Source organism: Arvicola amphibius, chromosome 1 (genome assembly GCF_903992535.2).
Source record: "Arvicola amphibius chromosome 1, mArvAmp1.2, whole genome shotgun sequence".
NCBI lineage: Eukaryota > Metazoa > Chordata > Mammalia > Rodentia > Cricetidae > Arvicola > Arvicola amphibius.
This window is the reverse complement of record NC_052047.1, coordinates 193,393,905-193,414,000: the sequence shown is the minus strand read 5'-3', so window position 1 is coordinate 193,414,000 and position 20,096 is coordinate 193,393,905. Positions and strand designations below refer to the sequence as shown.

Genomic DNA, 20,096 nt, shown 5'->3' with positions numbered 1-20,096 from the left:
TGTCTAGATCTAGATTCCAGAAAAGTCAAGTTGATAATTAAAAATAACTGTCACAGGAAGCTTGGGCCGTCTGTGGAGCTACTAGCTAGCAGTGGGAACCAGGATTTGTCCCTAGAGCTTGAACTAGTCTGGGAGCACATTCTCTTTGGAGGGATACCTTGCTCAGCCTAGGTACAGGGGGAAGGACTTTGGCCCTGCCTTCAAGTGACGTGTCAGACTTTGCTGCTCCCCGTGGGAAGCCTTACTCTTTCTGAGTGGAGATGGAGGGTTAGGCGATAGCAGTGGGGCAGGATGAGGGGACAGAGTGGGGATGGGGATAGTTATGTAAAATTGTATTTAAAATTCTTAATAAAAATGATACATTTTAAAAAATAACTATCTCAGTTTCCAAACAATCTGTTCACAAAAAAAAAATACATGAACTATGAACTCTGTTTCCAGCAACATCCTCACATACCTGGATATATTCACTGTGCCTACGAGGACACAGAAAACATTTCTCATGGGAAAAATCTCATATCCATACAGAACTGACATGAGTTGTGCTATTCATTGCTGATTAGCTTCTTTGGTTGAAATGACCCAGATAGCATGAGGAAATGGGCCATTCCACCTGCTCCTGTCTCTACACAGCCTGTGCACCCTGAAAGTTGAAAGGTTGGAAGCCTCTTTTATCTAGGAAAACATTGACTTGTTAAGATTTAGGAAAGAGCTACTTTATAGTCTTGAATTCCCTGTCATCTGGCTTCTCAGTTTTATTTTCTTTAAGCTATGATTTGTCATCTTTGAATAACAGACATGAACTGGAGTTAAAATCGATGACCGGTCATCTCACTTTATAGCACAGGTTTTTACAATGGTGCCAAGGGAGGACACGAACTGTGGCCTCAAACAATTCTCCTATCTCGGCCTCCAAAGTAAATGGGACTATAAACTCAGCTGACCACTCCCAACCAACATTAGAGTCATAAAATCAGACTTTCCAATAAATTTCATCTGCTTACTTCTGGCTGCCATATATAGATCACATATGCTATCTGTATGATATATACTATGTATGGATTGTGGATGTATGGATGAGCATATCTCTACCTTCATGCTACCTGTATGATATATCCTATGGATGGATGTATGGATGGATTTGTGGATGTATGGATGGATGTGTGGACGTATGGATGGATGTGTGGACGGACGGATGGATGGATGGATGTGTGGATGGATGGATGGATGGATGTGTGGACGGATGGATGGATGTGTGAATAGATGGATGGATGGATGGATGGATGGATGGATGGATGGATGGATGGATGGACGGACGGACAGACGGACAGACAGAGAGATGGGTGTATCATCTCCACCTTTAGCAATGGCACTCTAGCCAACTCACAAGAAATAAATAGAAAAAGCTGAAAAGCAGAGCTCCCTGATATCTCACTCTTCTTCAGGGGCCACCATACAGACGGAGAGTTCCCTGTTCGGGATGGACATATATTATTATAAATATATATGAATCTGTGTACACAAATGCTTGGGTTCTCTGCAGATGTAAGATTATACTGTTTTAAGATGAGAGGAACCTAACGGTTTCTCCTGAGCTGATGGTTCATTTAGTAAAAGGACCACCACGGAGACACTTAACATAACAAGTTCCCTGTGTGCCTTTAAAGGGAATTCAATTACACAAATTAAATTCGTATAGATGTGCTCACATTTCCAGGAATATGTCCACTGTATATAATGAGATGAACGTATAACATTATTTGGCTTATCTTGAGAGGGCTATAATGTAAACTGGTAAAACACAAGGTGCAAGTCCCATGGCTATCTCAGCATTAGGAGACTTCACGTGCTTGTTGCTATCGAGCCTGCTTCTGCCCCAGGGCTTTTGCACTTGCTCTTCCTGCTGCCTGCACCAATTACTGTCTTTTGTAAAATTAGATATGTGCATGACTGAGCCTCTGCTTCATCCAGACTTCAGCTCAGATGACTCTTCTCTGAGAGGCCAGGGTCATTCCAGCTCTTACAATTCTCCCTTCCACATCCTGCTAATGCTAAAACTTTTCTCTTCATGGTGCTTAACAATGCCTGGGCTATTAACTGGATTGGTGTGTGTGTGTGTGTGTGTGTGTGTGTGTGTGTGTGTGTGTGTGTGTGTGACAGAGAGAGAATACACTGCAGGCGTACATGCTTGTACCTGTGTATGCATGCATACATGTGCAGATGCAGCTCTCTGTGTGTGTCTACTAGTGTTTTGTGTGTGCATGATTTATTCTGTGTATGCATGTATACAGGTGCAGATGCAGCTCTCTCTGTGTACCTGTGAGACCAGAGGTTAGTGTCAGGGATTCTCCTCAATTGCTCTCCTTTTTAAAATTTATTTATGCTTTGGCAATTTCATATATAAACACAATATATTTAGATTACATTCAGGTGTTTTTGTTTGTTGTTTTATACAAGTTCTCTCACTGAACCTGGAGGTTGCCAATTCAGCTAGACTGGGTAACCAGTGAGCCCCAGGGATTCTCCTGTCTCTGCCTCCCCATCCCAAGATCACAGACACACACCACACTCATGAAAAAAACAGATAGGTTCTTGGAATTGAACGCGGATCTTCATGGTTGTACAGTAACAACTTTACCAACTTAGTGATTTAGTAATAAATAAAACTCCTCCTTATTTATTTATTACTAAATGTTCTGACTGAATTGTAAACTTCACAAAGACACAAATATTGTTTTGTTTTTGTCTGCTCTCCAGCCATATTTTTGGCTCCTAGAAGGGGCATCTGGAGCATAAAGGTCAATAAATATTGAACGAAAGAACAAGCAAGCCAACGAGCTCTTAGTCATGCCTCAAGTAGTCTCTGGAAAATCTTCAGAACCCTGGGATGCTATACGCCTGTGGCAATCTCAAGCAATTTCATATTGGCAGAGTCCTCTCTCTGACACAGCCCTTCCCACTGGCCCTGGCTAGAGAGATGTTTCTGCAATCTCCTTTTATTCTATTGTTTTATTTTGCAAATTAAATGATTAACCATCTTCCCTCCCGATTTCTTCAGCTACTCTATAAAATACCTGGTTCGTGTCAGACTGTATGCACGAGCAAACAGGAAATGACTCACTAGCATGCTGGAGCTGGAGTGAGAGTCAGTGGCCAAGGAGAGACTGGGGGACCAGAGCTGGACTTTGAGGGATGAATCAGGAGAGCCAGTTGGGGTTGGGGGAACAGGTATCCTCAAAGGAGGAAATGAAGGACACAGGGATGTTGAAAGAGTAGAAAGGACAAACATCATGGGAAAGACATGAGCAGATAAGAAAGGGACAGAACAATAAAGTGAAATCTAACTTTCTTGTAAAGACCAGAAGCTAGTGAGACCATGTGACTATGTACTGTCTACCATTACCACCTACATAGTCTTTGCCTGCTGCAGTGGGGACAATGGCAGAAGGATGCAACACATGGGAGCTAAGATATGTGGAGAATGTCTGAGACATGTGACATCCTACACACCTCCTCATGTGGGTCACAGTCTGCCATCTTCCTTTTGGAAGAGGAAGAAAACAAGAAGTAGATACTTGAACTGGCAAGTACAGTCACCACACAAGCAAGACATGACCCGGAATCCAGACACCATAGTGTGTTCAGTGACTTCCTTTGCTGGCAAGAAATTTCCACCCCTCATACACATATCCCAAACCTATAACTTTACACATGTTCCCACTGAGCCACACTCCTGCTTATAGACTCTGAACAGGAATCTGAGCAATGACCCGATCTATCCATCTTTCTTCCCGCATCCTCTTCAGTACCTGATTTCTCCATTTCCTCCACAAAAAAGCATGCTCTCTCTCCTCACAAAGATGTGTTACCTACTTCCGAGAGGCCATTTCAATCTACTGGCATCACCACTGCCGTCATGTTAGCATCAGCCAGTCAAGCAGACAAGTCAGAGTTCCAAGCAGATTTCTGATCCAATGAGACAAAGAACAAGTATCTTTCAAGGGAACTAGACTCTGGGAGGCCCAGAGTATGGAGACCAGGGGAGACTGATGTAGACAAGAGGGTGGAACTGGGCTTCAGGGAGGAAGTAGCATTGATGCGGGATTCCCCTCTATATGCTATGAATATGCTTTATTGCCATTGGTTAATAAAAAACTGTCTTTGGCCAATGGCTTAACATAATATAGCCAGGCTGGAAGAGATATATAGAGAGAGTAGGCAGTGTTAGGAGGTGCCATGTAGCTGCTGACGGAGAAAGGCACACACCGAAGCTTGCTGGAACCTTGCTGGTAGGCCACAACCTTGTGGTGATGCACAAATTAATAGAAATGGATAAATTTAATATGTAAGAGCTAACTAAAATATGCATGAGCTAATAGGCCAAGCAGTCATTTAATTGATACATTTTCTGTGTTATTATTTTTGGTCTGGATGGCCAGGAAGTGAATGAGCAACCTCTGTCATGCTATGGCATGACTCAGAGAGCTAGAAAGAATCACTGGTCCCTATCTACCACGCCTCAGCCCAACCTGCCTCTTTCCAGCTGCACTTATCTGCGTTCTCACTCTCTAAACACTGGCATCATCACCCAGCTCCCAGGGGCATGAAGGTCAAATGAAGAAATGGCCACATAGAGTTCAGTCAGAGCCTTCTGCAAGACTGCACTCAACATTGGGGCTTTTCAACAAGAAAAAAAAGGAGAAAGGGGAATGAAAACATAAGTCTGATGAAGACCAACTTAACCGACGTGGAGGGCCCATATCCATTAAGGTCCAGGACTCAGGGTCCAGGACTGTCACAAAGTGTGTAAGCTACACAGTGCACAAGGTACAGCGAACCTATGTGCATTTCCCCTCACAACCCAAAGGAGCCCTAACAGGTCCTCCCTTCATGTTTACCATACTGCCTGGCTGTAGCTACAAATATTCTCTGTCCCACCGGTTCCCCTGGACCAGGTTTTCTCCTGCCACCTGTTCCCAAAGCCACTTATAAAATAACCATTCTGAGGCTTAATATTAATTATATACTCTTTGGCCTATTAGCTCATGCTTCTTATTAACTAACTCTTACATACTAAATTAACCCATTTCTTTTATTTTATATTTTACCATGAGGCACGTGGTTTGTTACCTCTTGCTTCTTTGGCAACTACATGGTATCTGCCTGGCTCTGTCTTCTTTCCTCCTCTATCTCTGCTTGGATTTCCTGCTGCTCTATTCTGCCCTGCCATAGACCAAAGCAGCTTCTTTATTACCAGTGGTAATAAAACATATTCACAGCATACAGAGGGGAATCCTACCTCACCTGGCTGTGCCTGCACAAGGAGCATGTCCACAATTAGCTAAATTGTAGACACAGCGCTTTTTACTTAAACACTTTTCTGACTGTAATTGAATTTTATTAATAAAATTACTAGCCTGGCCATTCTGTTGAGACTGGAGCAAAACAGTCTTTTGTGAAGGTCTGGCACCTAACTCTGTATAACCAAAACCCAGGTTAATCTGTGCTTGTCCCCACGAGTATGACACAACCCAACCAGGACCCCAGCTGGTGGCAGACTGGAGAGAAAAGGCTGAATCGCTGAGCAGACAGGTTCTATAAATAGGCGGGCTCACAATGGCCAGTGTAGCCAGCCTGAGAACTGCTGGAGAAAGATAAGCCTCCCTGAGTTCACCACAAGTCACTTTTACAACTATGGATGTGAATCTGTTTTGTTTTGTTTACCAGGCTAGGACAAGGAGAGGTGAGGGGATGCTCCAGATTCCCCTGTAGTGCCCCTCAGGCTGGAACATCCCCATCCCATTGTTCAATACCTGATTATGTAGAAGAAAACCACCCTGTAACCAACTGAAGAGCACCTAGCATGCATATGGCACTGGGGCTGAGGAAGTGGCATTCTGGTGACAGACAAAGGCAGTCATAGAGCCAAGGCTGGGCATCCCTTGCCCAGCAATGAACAAAAACAAACTGAGAAAGTAGCATCGCGTGGAACAAAGCAGAGTACCAAGCTCAGCGAGGCTGAGCTTCAACAGCCATGACTCCCTCATCTGTATTCAGATGCTGGCTTCTTACCTACAGGGGAATGGCTATTGGAGAAAGTGAAATGTTAGGATATAATTTGAAAGAGGGGATAACAGTTGTGTGGGAAGATACCACCTGATTCCCACAGCTCCCGACCCCAGATCTCATCTTCCTGATGCCGGTCTCCTCATAAAGATCTGGGCCAAGTCCCCAGTTCCCACTCCATTAGCCTTGTTTTCCAGTCAAAATATACATGCTTATAAGAGAATAACAAGCAACTATTCCAAACAGTGCTCTAAATAGCTTTAGATGGAGAGGGAAACATCGCTGAAGCAAAGTAAGAAAAACAAAGCAGAGGCAAAATGTGCACACAGAGGAACGCTTCAGCAGGTAATGATGTGTGCAGGGACAGGGAAAGAGGCTGGTTGTGGCTGCTGCCATCAACAGCTAGAAGATGGGAAATTATACCGATGATGGAAGTGTCTGAACAGCAGCCACTGTAGGACAGTGATAATTGAGGAAGAGGAAGGGACATCCAAACAGGGTTTCTCAGTTGCTGGGCTAGCACTACACAGATATAAACATGAGGCAGCTAAGGCAGTTAGACTCTGTGGGGCAGAGAGAGAACTTCAGAGAACCCATGGGGGTCTTTATCTGTTGCCAAACGCTAAGCTGGTATTAGCAGGGAAAACTCGGAGGGCTCAGAGACTGTATAAGCTGAATGTGTCCTGCAACTGAAAAGGCAGAGAGAGCTTCCTACCCACCAGCTGCAGTGGAACAGTTGCCAAAATACAGATTTTCATAGGCTCCTGCGAGGAAGACTATCGAGCTTGGGACTGAGTCCCTGATACTGCAAAGGACAAGATCAGAATGGGAAAGGGATTCTTCCTGACCAGCAAAGCCTGGAAGAAGGCCATACTTTTGTCTGGTTACAACATTCAAAAGTCGTTCACCCTTTATCATGGGTTGAGGCTTTCTGGTGGTACTAGGAAAGGATGGAGGAGTTTTAGACCACTCCCAAGGAAAATAAGTACAAGATGAAGAAAATAAAATTGTCTGTGCTAAAATATTATAACTTAGATGAAAACAGCAAAATTCGTCTCCATCATCAAGAGGGCCCTTCTGATAAATGTGCTGCTGGAATTTTCAATGGCCACTTTGACAGATATTACTATAGCAAGTGTTGTCTGTCTGACTGACTGTTTTAACAAACCAGAAGACAAGTAATTGTGGATGTGTGTAGGCCAAGGTTTTTCTCCTGCTTGTCAATTCCTGAATAACCACTCAGAGGCTGAATATTACTTATAAATGTTTGGCCAATGGCTCAGGCTTATTACTTACTAGCTCTTACACTTAAGTTAACCCATAATTCTTATCTATGTTTAGTTACATGGTTAGTGGTTTGTTACCTTATTTTCTACATGTCTTGCTTCCTTGGTGGCTGACTGGTGGCTCCCAGACTCCGCCTTTCTTCTCCTCTATTTCTGCTTGGATGTCCTTCCTGATTCTCTCTTGCCATAGGCCAAAGCAGCTTTATTTTATCAGCTAATGAGAGCAACACATAGTCACAGCATACAGAAAGACCATCCCAAAGCAGATGAATTACTAAAACAACAGGAGCTGAAAAAAAAAAAGACTGAGATAAATTTCGATTGTAACCAGAGTGGAGACTGGTCATAGACTATCAGATCTTCTAGGAAGGTCTAGACCTGTACTGGACCTGTACTGAGGCTGATTATCTGTAATAAACATGGCTGTGGACTGGCTCTAGTGCAACTCTGAGAGCCCCTAGCAACAAAACTACCTGCTGAAACAAAGCTCACTGTGGGCTGAGGGAAAATAATAACAATGTTAGAGACAGAGCTATTTTCCCCCACAGTTCCTGGACTGGATCTCTCAGTTCTATTGGGACTGTATATTCTAATCTTCTTTCTGTATTTGTGATTAAAAAAACAAAAGACAAAAAACCCCACCATGATCAAAACCAGCTTGGAAAAGGAAGAAATGACTTCGATTCACTATTCTGGCATCAGTCCATCACTGAGTCCTTCACCAGCCAGGCCGGGAACACAGAGGTTGGGAACTGAAAAGGGTGGAGATCATGGAGGGATGCTGCTGACAACTGGTTTGCTGTGGTATGCACCCCAGGTCCACCTGCCTAGGAATGGAACCACCCACAGTGGGCCAGGCAATCAAGAAGATGCCCCACAGACATACCCACTGGATAAGTTGATAAAGGCAGTTGGTCAGCTGAGGCTCCTTCTTCTCAGGTGTGTCAAACTGAAAACCAAGATTAGCCACTGCACTGCATTTGGAGAGAGGGTCATGAAACGTGACCAGAAGCACAAGAGCCTGATTCATTCTCACAAATCGAGTTGAAGGAAAGAAGACCCCGGAGAAAAGGGCAGACAGAGGGGAAAACGTGAGGAATCAGCAAGAAGCCATTATCCATAAACCAGGAAGAGGCTGAGGGAAACACACCAGCATGTCAGACTCCTGCCTCCAGAACCCTCAGAAAACATTTCTGTGTTATTTGTGACACCCAGACTCAGCCTGCATAGTGTTGTCCCAAACATAGCAGAACTCACCTAGCTTCCCTTCCTGTCTCAGCCCAGGCTAACACTGGGAGAGCCCAGGCTCTATGGTGGATTCCTCAGTCCACAGGCTAAGCTTCCTCCATGGCCTTTCCAAGTCTTTCTGCACTCTGCTTTAGCAATCTTAGCAGACCACCACAATCAGAAATAATAAAACCCACCGTCCAACACACTGGACTACTAGAAACAAAAAAGCAGAGACTACACGATCTGTCAGTGAAGAAAATGAGGTGGATGGAACAGATCCAGCGGTAACGGAAAGAGCAAACAAGTGTTGGTTTTTTTAATCCATTCTGCATGCGCTAATAATTTTAAAAAAGCATAGTAAAAATAATAAAACAAAAAAAGGAGCTGGTGAGATGGATGGGGCTGGAGGTTGCAAAGGCACTTGCCATCAAGGCTGAAAACTGAGCTGTGTCTACAGTATCCACATGGAGGAAGAACTGACTCCAGAAAGTCCTGTGACCTCCATACGTGTACTGAGACATACATGCACACATATGCTAATAAGACAAATAAGTAAATGATATTTTTAAAATATTTGTATATGTTTAAATTATATTTGAGTGCCTACATGTATCTATTTGCTCTACAGCACGCCTTGTGCCCAAGGGGACTAAAAATGGACATCAGATCACCTAGAACGGGACTTGTAGGTGACTGAGACAGGATGTGGGTGCTGGAAACTGATCCATAACCAGCAAGTGCTCATAACCACTGAGCCATCTCTCCAGCCCCAATAAATCATTTTTTTTTATATTTTAAAGATAAGAATAAAAGAACCAAACTGAAATTTTAGGAGTAAAAAATATATCAAAATAAAAATTTTCCTGAATACAGTGTGTTTCCTGGGGTCATGGGGGAGGTGGTAGGAAAGCAGAGAAAGCCCAGGAGAGATCTGTGTGCAGGTATTGACTCACGTGATTTCGACACTGACAAGTGCAAAGCACACAGGACAGATCATCCCGCTGATGTCCAAGGAACCCATGTAGCAGTCAAGTCCAAAAGAAGTCATTTGCAGAAATCGTTCTCAGAGCCCTGGCTTGGGAGAAGCAGGGCTCAGCCTTTCTCCTCCAAATCTTTCTATTAATTGCATAAAGTCCACCCTTATAGCAGAAGGTACTCTGCTTCCCTCCAATGCCACTGACTTAAAACTAAAATGTTCACCCTCACCCACAAAAGAGAGGAATAAATGAACAACCCACACAGAGAGCTCCAGAATGCTTGGCCAAATGTCTGGACAACATATCCCAGCCAGACTGACACACCAAATTGACCGCCATCTTTTAATCATGTGTACATGTGTTAGATACCTCTTGGAAAGGATCAAAGTACTGGAAGACTCAGAAAAAAAACTTAAACAGAAACACGGAAAAGAAAAATGGAAATGTTTGAAGGTACCAGAGTCCCAGTGACCAGCAACACAAAGCCAGAAGTGGTCTGCCTTCTGTGGCTAGAATCTCAGAAAGCGGGGATGCAGGTAAAACAGAAAACATCTCCGAAGAACGATGGCCAGAGTTTTCCTGGATTTTATAAAAAAAAAAAAAAAAAAAAAAAAAAAAAAAAAAAAAAAAAAAAAACACTACAAACCTACGGATCTCACAGGCTTGATAAATCCCAAGTAATATGAACATGAAGAAAGAAAACTGCACAGTGATGTGCAATAAAATCATAAAAGGCAGCGATAAGAACATTCTGAAGACAGTGGGTCTGGGGGAGACAGGACCTACAGATAAACAAGGCGAGATGAGCACAAGGTCAAAAGCAATAATGGCAAAATGACACTCAAGAGTGAGACTAGTGAATAAATAAATACATACACAGCCTGCTGAGACGGAATCACACTCTACTGAGAAAGGAAGGCAAAGGGCAAGAATCGCTCAGTGGCAGAGCATTTGCTGAGCATGTGCTGTGGGGTGGGATGAGGAGAAAGAAACCAGGGCAAAATGACGGGAGAGGAAAAGTAGAGCCTACATGATTACAAAAAGTCTCAACAAAGAGAAACATATGAGGCACGCTCCAGGTGTGTGAGATGGAGAAATTGGGAAGGAAGCTTACATTGACGTGAGAATGCAGCATTAACCCAAAGGATTGAAGAGCTGCAGGAATAGATTCCACCCACATTACAGAAGCTCCTCCCACATTATAGAAAGCCCCACCCACATTATAGAAAGCTCTGCCCACATTACAGAAGCTCCTTCCACATTACAGAAGCTCCTCCCACATTACAGAAAAGCTCCACCCACATTTCAGAAAGATCCACCCACATTACAGAAAGCTCTCTGCTTTCCTCAAAGCAGGTACACACGAAATTTTAAAAACTGTGAAATACTACCTATCCAAATATAAAATAATTTACTTTAAAATATATTTTAAAGATATTTCACCTTTTTTTGCACTTTGAAAGGTTCACATTTTATTACTGAAAAACCACACCCCAAATTTAAACAGGACCAAGTCTCCTGGTTGAAAATGTTGACCTGTATCTTACAGGATTGACTGATGACCATGATCTGGACTGACCTCTCTGTCTTGCCATGCGTCTTCTTACAGACCCAGCCTTGTTCTCTTCCAGGATCTTCTCTTGGAGTTGTACCTGACTTTGTTCCCCTTTTCCATCAGAATCCCTTGAGGAACAGGAAGATTTTGCTTTTGTTTCTTATCTAGGAGTCGTTTCATTCTCAAAGTCTTGTGAATGCAGCGAGAAGCCGAGACAGGTGTGCTGCGCACCGGGTGCGGGGAAGGGAGAAGCTCCTTTTAAACAGTACTGAACACAGTGTGCCTGCAGCATTTGGAAGCAAAAGGAATGCTCAGAGTAGACAAAGAAGATAGGAAATATGCTTTGTGAGTTCTACAAGGATTTGTAAATCTAAAAGAGAACACTAAAACATTAACTAAAACAAAGATCTTTAGTTAATAAGTCAACAATGGAAATAAGTAGAACACACACCAAAAAAAAAATCCACAAGAAAGGGAGGGATAGGTGGGACTCCTGGAAAATAGTGAGGTGATTTGAAACATAATCATGTTGATAATCATATTAAAACTCAGAGATTGGCAAGCCAGTGAAAGAGGAAGGTCAAATATAAGATGCGATAATAGACTCATAAAGAGACGAACACCTAACACAGGAACGAAGGCCTGGCTGCTTTGCTTCACACACTTAGGCAGTTGCCCAGCAGATGTGACCTCAATATTATGTACCTAGTATGAAAGCTTCAAAATATATAAAGCAGAACTAACAGACCAAAGGGAAAACCGGTGAAACAAGAGCTTGCGTTCAGGACATCAGCACACCTCTCTTATTAGCTAAAATAACAAAGGCAGGTTTGTAGGGCTATAAAATAATTAAACGGTGACACGGGAGATAATCCAGAAATGTCAACACGGGAAGATGCAGTTGTGCTATGGGTGAGCAGACTCTAAACACACAGTACTGTGTGGAAGGGATGGACGCTAACTCAACTGCATTTCTACGAGAGGAAAGCCATAGTCTTGACCTTGAGCGCATACTAATCCCAAACACCAGTTTTATACAGATTGAAGGCTGAAATGCAGGAGGACCAAGGAGAATGCTTTAAGAGTGGGCAGAAGTTTCTCAAAGGTCTACAAAGTGCACTAGCCACAAAGGAAATTTTTAATAAATTGGACTACATTAAATTTTTTTGAAAATTCTGCATGAAAATGTCTCAAGATCTTTTTTTTAAAAAAAAAGAAAAGAAAAAGCAATCAAGTCATCCAAAATAATCAAAGACAAGTGACCCAATGAAAGAACGGGCAAATGGCCTGAGCAGGAGCAGGGGCTTGAACAGGAGTCCCACAGGCTCGTACACAGATGTATGACTTTGTGTGTCATCCGGGAAATAGCGAATTACACACAGGGACCACAGTGCCTCTGTGAGCATGGAGAAAAGGAAGGCCATTGCAGACATATGTAAGGATCTGGAGCAGAGCTGCTTTTAACACTGCTCTGGGTGGACTGTAAACTGGTACAGCCACACTGAAATCCATCCCTCTGCAGCTGCTAAAATTGGAAAATTTGTTCCCTATGACCCAGAAATCTCATTTCTGTCAGTACAGCCAGCATAAATGCCCAAATGTGCATGCACAAAAAAATGTTCATGGTGGCCTACTTGTAACACCCCAAAATTTGAATAACCAAAGTGTCTATAAACAGTAGGATAAATATTCATTAAAATGCTGGACAGTGGTAAGAATGTTCTTACAAGACTCCTCCAAGACCTGCACAGATATCAGACACTGCCTCCGGTTCCTGCCCCAACATCCTGGATGATGGCTGTAGAATAAACCCTCCATCAAAACAAACAAACAAAATACATGTCTCGGTTATTTACTTTTTGATAGTTTAGAACATTTATTAGAATATTTAGGTATAATGAGAATATTTCGTGATTTATTGTCCCCACCATAAAATTTAAACTTTGTAGTCCTAAATAAAACTGTAAAGACAAAAAAAAGTTCAGCCTGCCAATTAATCTCATAAATATGTTGAAAGAAGTCAGACATAGAAAGGTATGGTTCTGTATTTACAGCTAGGGGCTAGAGAGATGTCTCGGCATTTAAGAACACTTACTGTTCTTGTAAAGGACCCAGGTTCTGTTTCCAGCACATCCATGGTGGCTTAAAACCAGATCTGATCCCTCGCCTGAGCACTCTGGGTACCAGACATGCATATGGTACATATACTTACATGCAGAGAAATAATCATACCCATAAAAATAAATGAATCCTTTGGGTTGGAGAAATAGATCAGCAGTCAAGAGCACTTGTTCCTCTGGCAGAAGGCCTGGGTTCAGGTCCTAGGACCTACATGGTGGTTCACAACCTCCTGAAACTCCAACTCTAGGAAATCAGATTTCCTCTTCTGGCCTCTTCAGTCAACAGGTATGCATGTAGTACACATTTATCATTGCAAGCAAAACCCTCATATACAGAAAATAAGAACAAATATTCAAAATAAAATAGAACTGACTATGTGCAGTATTGGACATTAGGACAGTAAGCAAGTGAGGGAAGGCTCTGGGCCTCTGGTAGAATTCTGAGTCTCGATACTGGCACTCAATTGATAGGTGTGCTTCGTCCTCAAGAAATATGATTAGGACTTGTGTCTTTTCTAAGTGTGTGTTAAGGACAACACCTGGGGTAAAAACCATATGCATTGCTCTAAAAGGACTTAAAAGAGCCCTGTAGGGTTAGAAACCTCGGAGAGAAGAAAGTTCCCAGGTCTCAAGGAGAGCCCGGAGGCTGGAAGTGGAGCTTGTCTGTGGAAACAATCCTTTGAAATCACCATCCAGTCCACATGGATGGATGTAATTCTCTGAGCAAGTACAGCTCCTTGTAGGCAGCCAGTCCTTGCCCAGCCCTTTCACCTTCCCCACTGAGCGGCCATCAGTTTCTCTACTCAAGCCTCTCCACTCCATCTTTACCCCCTTCAATTCTTCCTTTCCTTCCTCCCCTCCTCTCTAGCTGTTCAGCGCGAGAATGATATCAGAGACAGAAGACTCACCCTGGACTTTCTCTACCCTAAGTTGTGGTCCTAACCACCTATCCAAATTAGGAGGAAGTCAGTCTAAACGGAAGCATCACAGGAAAACGCAGCCTCGGAGCCCATCTTCAAGAACCAGAAAAGATGGAGCCAGGTCACCATGAGTCCACAGAAGTCTTCCTTGGTATGAACGACCATAGGAGCATTGTGCAAGCACAAAGTACTTCTTGTCAACAGAAATGTGAAGCTCTGTCCCTTCATCCTGCCATCAATCCAAGTATCTCAGTGATTTCATCTCTTGATAAATAATTCCTCTGACGACATGAATGTCATGCCTCTGGATCATAAAGTCAAGATTTAAGAAGCCTGTGAAACAGGAAGCTTGTGGGTAATTAGAATCGTCTGGAACTGGTCTTTAGATCACCAAATGAAGCATCTCTGATTTAATACAGGCTCAAGAGGATGGACACGCAACAGCTTTTGACTTCAACTGACCTTCTGTGCCTCCCTCAGATCATCTGTCTTCCAGTGTCCCCTGCACCAGCTGGCCTCCTGTGACATTTTGTGAGTCAGAATGACCCCGGAACCGAACTGCTTTCTGAACTACAATGACAATGTTCTGAATCTTGCCTTGGCACCTGTTAACCTAGCGGCTTTGCCATGGCCACTGTGAGTGTCCTTCCAGACCAAGATGAGGAACCGTACCATGATGGCTCATCTTGTCTACCTGGCACACCCGGAAAGAGGAAGCAGCAACTGAAGGACTGTCCCCATGACATCGCCTTGCAGACATGTCTGTGGGGCATTTTCTTGGCTTCTAACTGATGCCCAGCCCCCCTACGGATCATACCAGATGGGCCTGCACTGTATGAAAAAGGTGGTTGAACATGACCCTGAGAACGAGTCAGTAAAAAACATTCCTTCAGGGTCTAAGCGTCAGTTCCTGCTTTGAGTTCCTGCCCTGACTTCCCTCAGAGACGGACTATGACCTGGAAGTGTCAGTCAATTAAACCCTCTCCTCCCCAAGTACTTTAGTCAGTGTTTACCATAGCGACAGGAAAGTGATTATAACTCCCTTCCACAGAAGCTTCCAATCACGGCTCCCACAGAACTGCGCCGCCGTTCACAGCTCTGTCACTGCGTGGCAGGATTACAGGTCGATGTGGTTTTCTGCTCTTTCCGCTCCACCAGACTTCGGCCTGGATGAGGGCGGAGGCCGCACTTATGCATTATTTCCCTTACCTCCCTGCACAGTGCTTAGGATTTTTATTTTGCTTTTTGATAACATGTGTATTAGGAGGCAATATAAAATTCAACCCTGACAGACAGACAATAGCAGATGTGACATTGCCCCAGAATCTCACTGTCACGGGATAACTAGTCAATCTGATATATAGTCTGCCAACAATTTGCATATTAAAGTATAAATTATTAATGTCAAAATATTCCCTAAAGATAAACTCATTGTCTACATGCTGTCTTGCATTTTGCTTTTAGTACTAAGCAGCATAAGGTAGACACATGAGTTCCCAATGTAGCCTGTGTATCTAACTTGGTTTTTTTAATTTTGAAAGATTACAATGTAACATTTCTCCCTTCTTTTGCCCAGGTACCTTCTTCTGCCAGCTCTCTTTCAAATTCATGACCTCTATTTCTTCAATTGTTCACATACACATACACACACACACACACACACACACACACACACACACACACACACACGGACTGACCATTTGGTATTGGACAACCAGTCGGTGTGTTCTTTCCTGGGGAAGACTGTTTCTCCCACGCCCAGCATTCCTGTAGTTTTGGGAGTGAGGTTTCCAGAACTTTCCTCCCTCCATATTAGCAAGTCTACCAGTGTCACCCTTGTCTGGGTCATGCTTAGGCACCCAGGTTATTTGCCTTGATTTTAGCAGCTGTGGGATATTCTGCTGTGAGAGAGTCCGTAGGTTGTGTCCTGCTCGTCCATGGACAGATCTGTGGCTCTCACACTCTTTCTTTGCTATGCAATCTGTCACTGGGAACTTTTTGTTCATATCTTTTTCACACCTTTCTGTGTCTATAAGGGAGTAATCTTCAAGGAAAATTTCTTGGTTTGAAATGTTATGTCCAACAGCCCTCTTTCATTCCTCAGTTGAACTGCTATTGTATCTAGACCCAAAAGTCCTCCAGAAATGGCTGCTGGTTGCCCAAACAATAGGATTCTGTCAAAAGACATGGTCCTGAAAAGAGTATTCCTGGATCTTTTTAAAATTTTAATTCATTTATTTTGGGGGTTTTGGCTTTTGTTTTTTCAAGACAGGGTTTCTTTGTGTAGCCTTGACTGTCCTGGAACTAGTTCTGGCTTTGAACCCTCAGAGCCTGCCTCTGCCTCCTGAGCACTGAGATTAAAGGTGTATACCACCATTGCCCAGCTATTCCCGGTTCTCGACGGAGCAGCTTTTGGTGAGTGGGCCTGGGTGTTAAACTCTGTCCCCTTTTAAAGCACTTTCTCCCCATTGGGCTAACAAGGAGGATCAGATCAGATTGGTATTTTCTCTCTTTGCCAAATATTTTCTAAGCCTAACCTAAATCAAGAAATAATACCAGTAGCAATTTCTGATAAAAAAAAAAAAAAGTTTTTAGTTCCAATGAAATACCACAATCTTGTATTAGATAATTTCCCCTCAAGCTGACTGTTGGGAAATTCAGCTCTCTTTGACCTGGGGTTGTCGCAATATGTTGTCCCTCTGCCACATTCCACTGCAGAGCTGGGGTGGAGCTCAGGCGTTGGCGCTGCCTAACAAATATGAGTCCCAGGGTTTGCGCGTGCACCTTACTGCAAACTACGACAGATTCGTGTCGAGGGTAATAGCAATGGCTAATTCTTTATAAAGGGTTTGTATACGTTGCTTGGCTTCATTTTAAAGTCCTAGTGAAAGGACAAGGATCATCATCACTGACTGAGGATCAGAAGACAAGGTGATCCACCTAACAGCATGACCAGCAAAAGGCAGATTGGCCACTCTCACCAGGACTGGGGATTTGATGACTTCAAACCATAAAGACTAAGATGCACTTCTGCACAGAGTCATGTGAACTGTCCTCCATCCCTGTGTACAGCTATGTAGACTGCCCTCTGAGTTTTACATGCTCTCATCTTCCAAGTAAACAAGAAGGTTCTGAAGAAAGGGGAGGTGACAGCTCAGCATCAGCCAAGGAGCAAACCGGAAGCAGCCACCGCTGCTGCTGCCGCCACCACCAAGACCTGTCTGTCTCACTTTACTCTGAGCCCCGACACAATTCTCAGTCTTTTCTAACGCTGACCTAGTTCTTCGGGGGTTTCAAGTCATGAGACAGAGGAGAAGAGAGACTGAAAGCTGAGGACTGCACAAGAAAGAGAGAACAATAAAAACGGGGAGGGGGGTGTAGGGGAGCTGGGAGCCAACCAGTCTTGAGTGTGCAAATGAAGTTCTCCCTATTCTCCTCAGTTTCGCACTTGTGTGAAGTGGGAGGACCAGACTGCTCACACTCTTCCTGAACAAGCAGGTCGGCTGCAGCTGACAATTTCTGCTGTGGTTTCTTGTCATTTGGTATTATTAGTGTCCCGACCATTAAGAGTTTCTCCTCCCTGGGGAGCCCACAAGGCAGGCCTGCCGCTCTTCCCTGCACCCCATGTGTGTATAGCCCAGCCTCAACCCTTCTCTGGCTAGCTCCTATTGAATTTCTTAGCAGTCTCTCTTAATATTCAACTCCATTTTTCATTGTTCTCTGACATCTTTGATCTCCTTCCTCAGGGCTGACTTCCTTGACCTCCTGGGACTTCCGAATCCGGTGATCGGTCTCCAGTATTGACGTTCAGATATGCCATTCCCATCTGTTCATCAGCTTGTGACAAGCCTAGTTTCACAGCACCTATAATCACAGCCTGTGACCCAAGACCTCTGGACACTAGAATCACAACTGAGCAACAGAAGGCACGAGAAAAGACTAGTACCCCAACAGACGCCAGACACGATTCCTCAACATCTCAGTGGCACTGGCACGCTCAAGAGACCTGCATAGCAACTGAGGTGGTAATGTTTGTTACACCAAGGATGCTTAGAGTTAAGAAAAATTTATAGTAGGAAAACGATCTCTCTCTCTTAGCCCTCTAAGAGCTAGCCCCGCCTATAGCCTGCCTTCTTGATGGCTACTTGGATGAGCATAAGTGTGTGACTGCCCCTCTCCCCTTCAGCCTGTGCCCCTCGGGAACCAGCACATCTGACGTCACAGAAATGCCGGCGTTGGCACATGCCTCATTTCCCTCACTTCATGTTACTGATACAACTGTGCCTCTGCAATGCTTCTCCAGTTCATCATTCCCCTGCAGCTTTACCACCCTTGTCCCGCGATCTCAGGGCTAGACTATTCTTCCAGCCTCCTGAATGGCCTTCCTGATCCAATCTCCAACTCCCTTGCATTGGTTTTAACTTTAGGATGAACACTACACAAACACTCCAGTGGATTCTTGATGCCTTTGAAATTAAGTTTGCAAACTTGGCCTTGGCGTATAGAATCCTGTACAAGCCCCTAGTCTCATGTCTCTGCATTCTGCTGCATCCTTGCCTTCTTCCAGTTGCTCGGCTACACTGTCTTCCCATGCCCTGTTGCTCATGAACTTCCCTATGGGATGCTCTGTCCCTCCCCACCCAGCCCCACCCAGAGGACTCTGCCTCATCCTCCAGGCTCAGCTCCAGCACCACCTACTGAGAGGTATCTTTCTGACCCTCCACAGCCACCTCTCATTGTATCTTGCATTTTCCAGATTGGATTTAGATCAGAAATGCTTAACCACTGATTTTTGAGTGACTATATCCCTCCACTTCACTCCTATCTAAAACTGATAGTTTGGGAAGGGCAGAGGCCGCCAGGTATGATCCTGAATCCTGGGTACGAAATGTAAATAAGTACAGGGAACTGCAAAGATTGGACAGGCAGGGGGGAAGAAAGGGGAAGTTCAGGTCTATTTTCAACGTATTCTCCTCTGTGCTTTGAACACAGGAAAAAAATATTTTTTTTGATAACTTGAAAGGAAGCTATTGCTTTTGGGGGGCAGTATATCTATGTGTGTGTACCAACTTATTTTCCTTTTCCATCCTTTTGAAATCCAGAAAAATTCGAGCTTAGACTAACAGGTGAAAACCAGGCAAAATCTGAAGCAAAGTCTCTGTAACGCATAAGGACCGTGTAAGGAAAACTCGGTTAACTGTGGCAAACCTCTGCTTTCCCAGATTCCTGAGAGCTAGAATGGAAAAGAACTGAAGGCCGTCTCTGGTGTGACTTCACTAGCAGTGCTGATCTTACACCCTCTTTCCCCATGTTGCGCGTGTCCCCAGAGGACGGTAAAGTTTCCAAATCTTTGGTAGAATCCACAGTCCTGGTGCGACACCAAATCTGCCCAGAGATCTGAAAGTATCGGCTCCGCAGCTCGGCCACAGAGCCCTGGGAGAGCATCTTCAGGCTAGCCTGGTGTCTCCTGGGTTCGGGGCTGCTGCGGAGTGGTGAGCAGTGCTTCCCTGCTGCCAACACACCCACGGCTCCCATGGTCAGCATTCTCCTGAGAGATCCCGAAAGGCCCAGTCACTCTCACTGTGTCTCCACCCTCTCAGATCTTCGGTGCTGGCAACGTTTGCTTACTGCAGTTCAGAGAATAAGGTTTGGGGGAGTGTCTACAAGACATTTGACTCAACAGTGTGTTGACATCCTAGACAACCAAGTTGAGAAATATCATTGTCTGTTTGATTTCCAAAATACCCACTGAACCTGGATAGAGTGTTTGTCTAGCATGCACGAAACCCTGGACTCAATTCCCAGCACATCGGACCTGGCATCGTGATGCATGCCTGCAGCCCAAGAATGCAGGTAGCAAGTTCAAGGCCAACCTGGGTTACATGAGGACTGACTCAGAATATCCACTACATATGATCATGATGTTAGATGTCCCATGTCTC

The 20,096-nt window shown here is 44.1% G+C and overlaps 1 protein-coding gene across 1 annotated transcript; it reads right to left on the bottom strand.

The window, feature by feature from the left end:
- Positions 1-11,162: 11,162 nt before the first annotated feature.
- LOC121677065 (60S ribosomal protein L39-like) lies at positions 11,163-14,682 on the bottom strand. Its single transcript, XM_042054481.1, has 2 exons — positions 14,617-14,682; positions 11,163-11,369 (listed from the first exon to the last, which is right to left on the bottom strand). Exons 1-2 carry the CDS (start codon positions 14,680-14,682, stop codon positions 11,163-11,165), a joined length of 273 nt encoding a protein of 90 aa, XP_041910415.1.
- Positions 14,683-20,096: the final 5,414 nt, after the last annotated feature.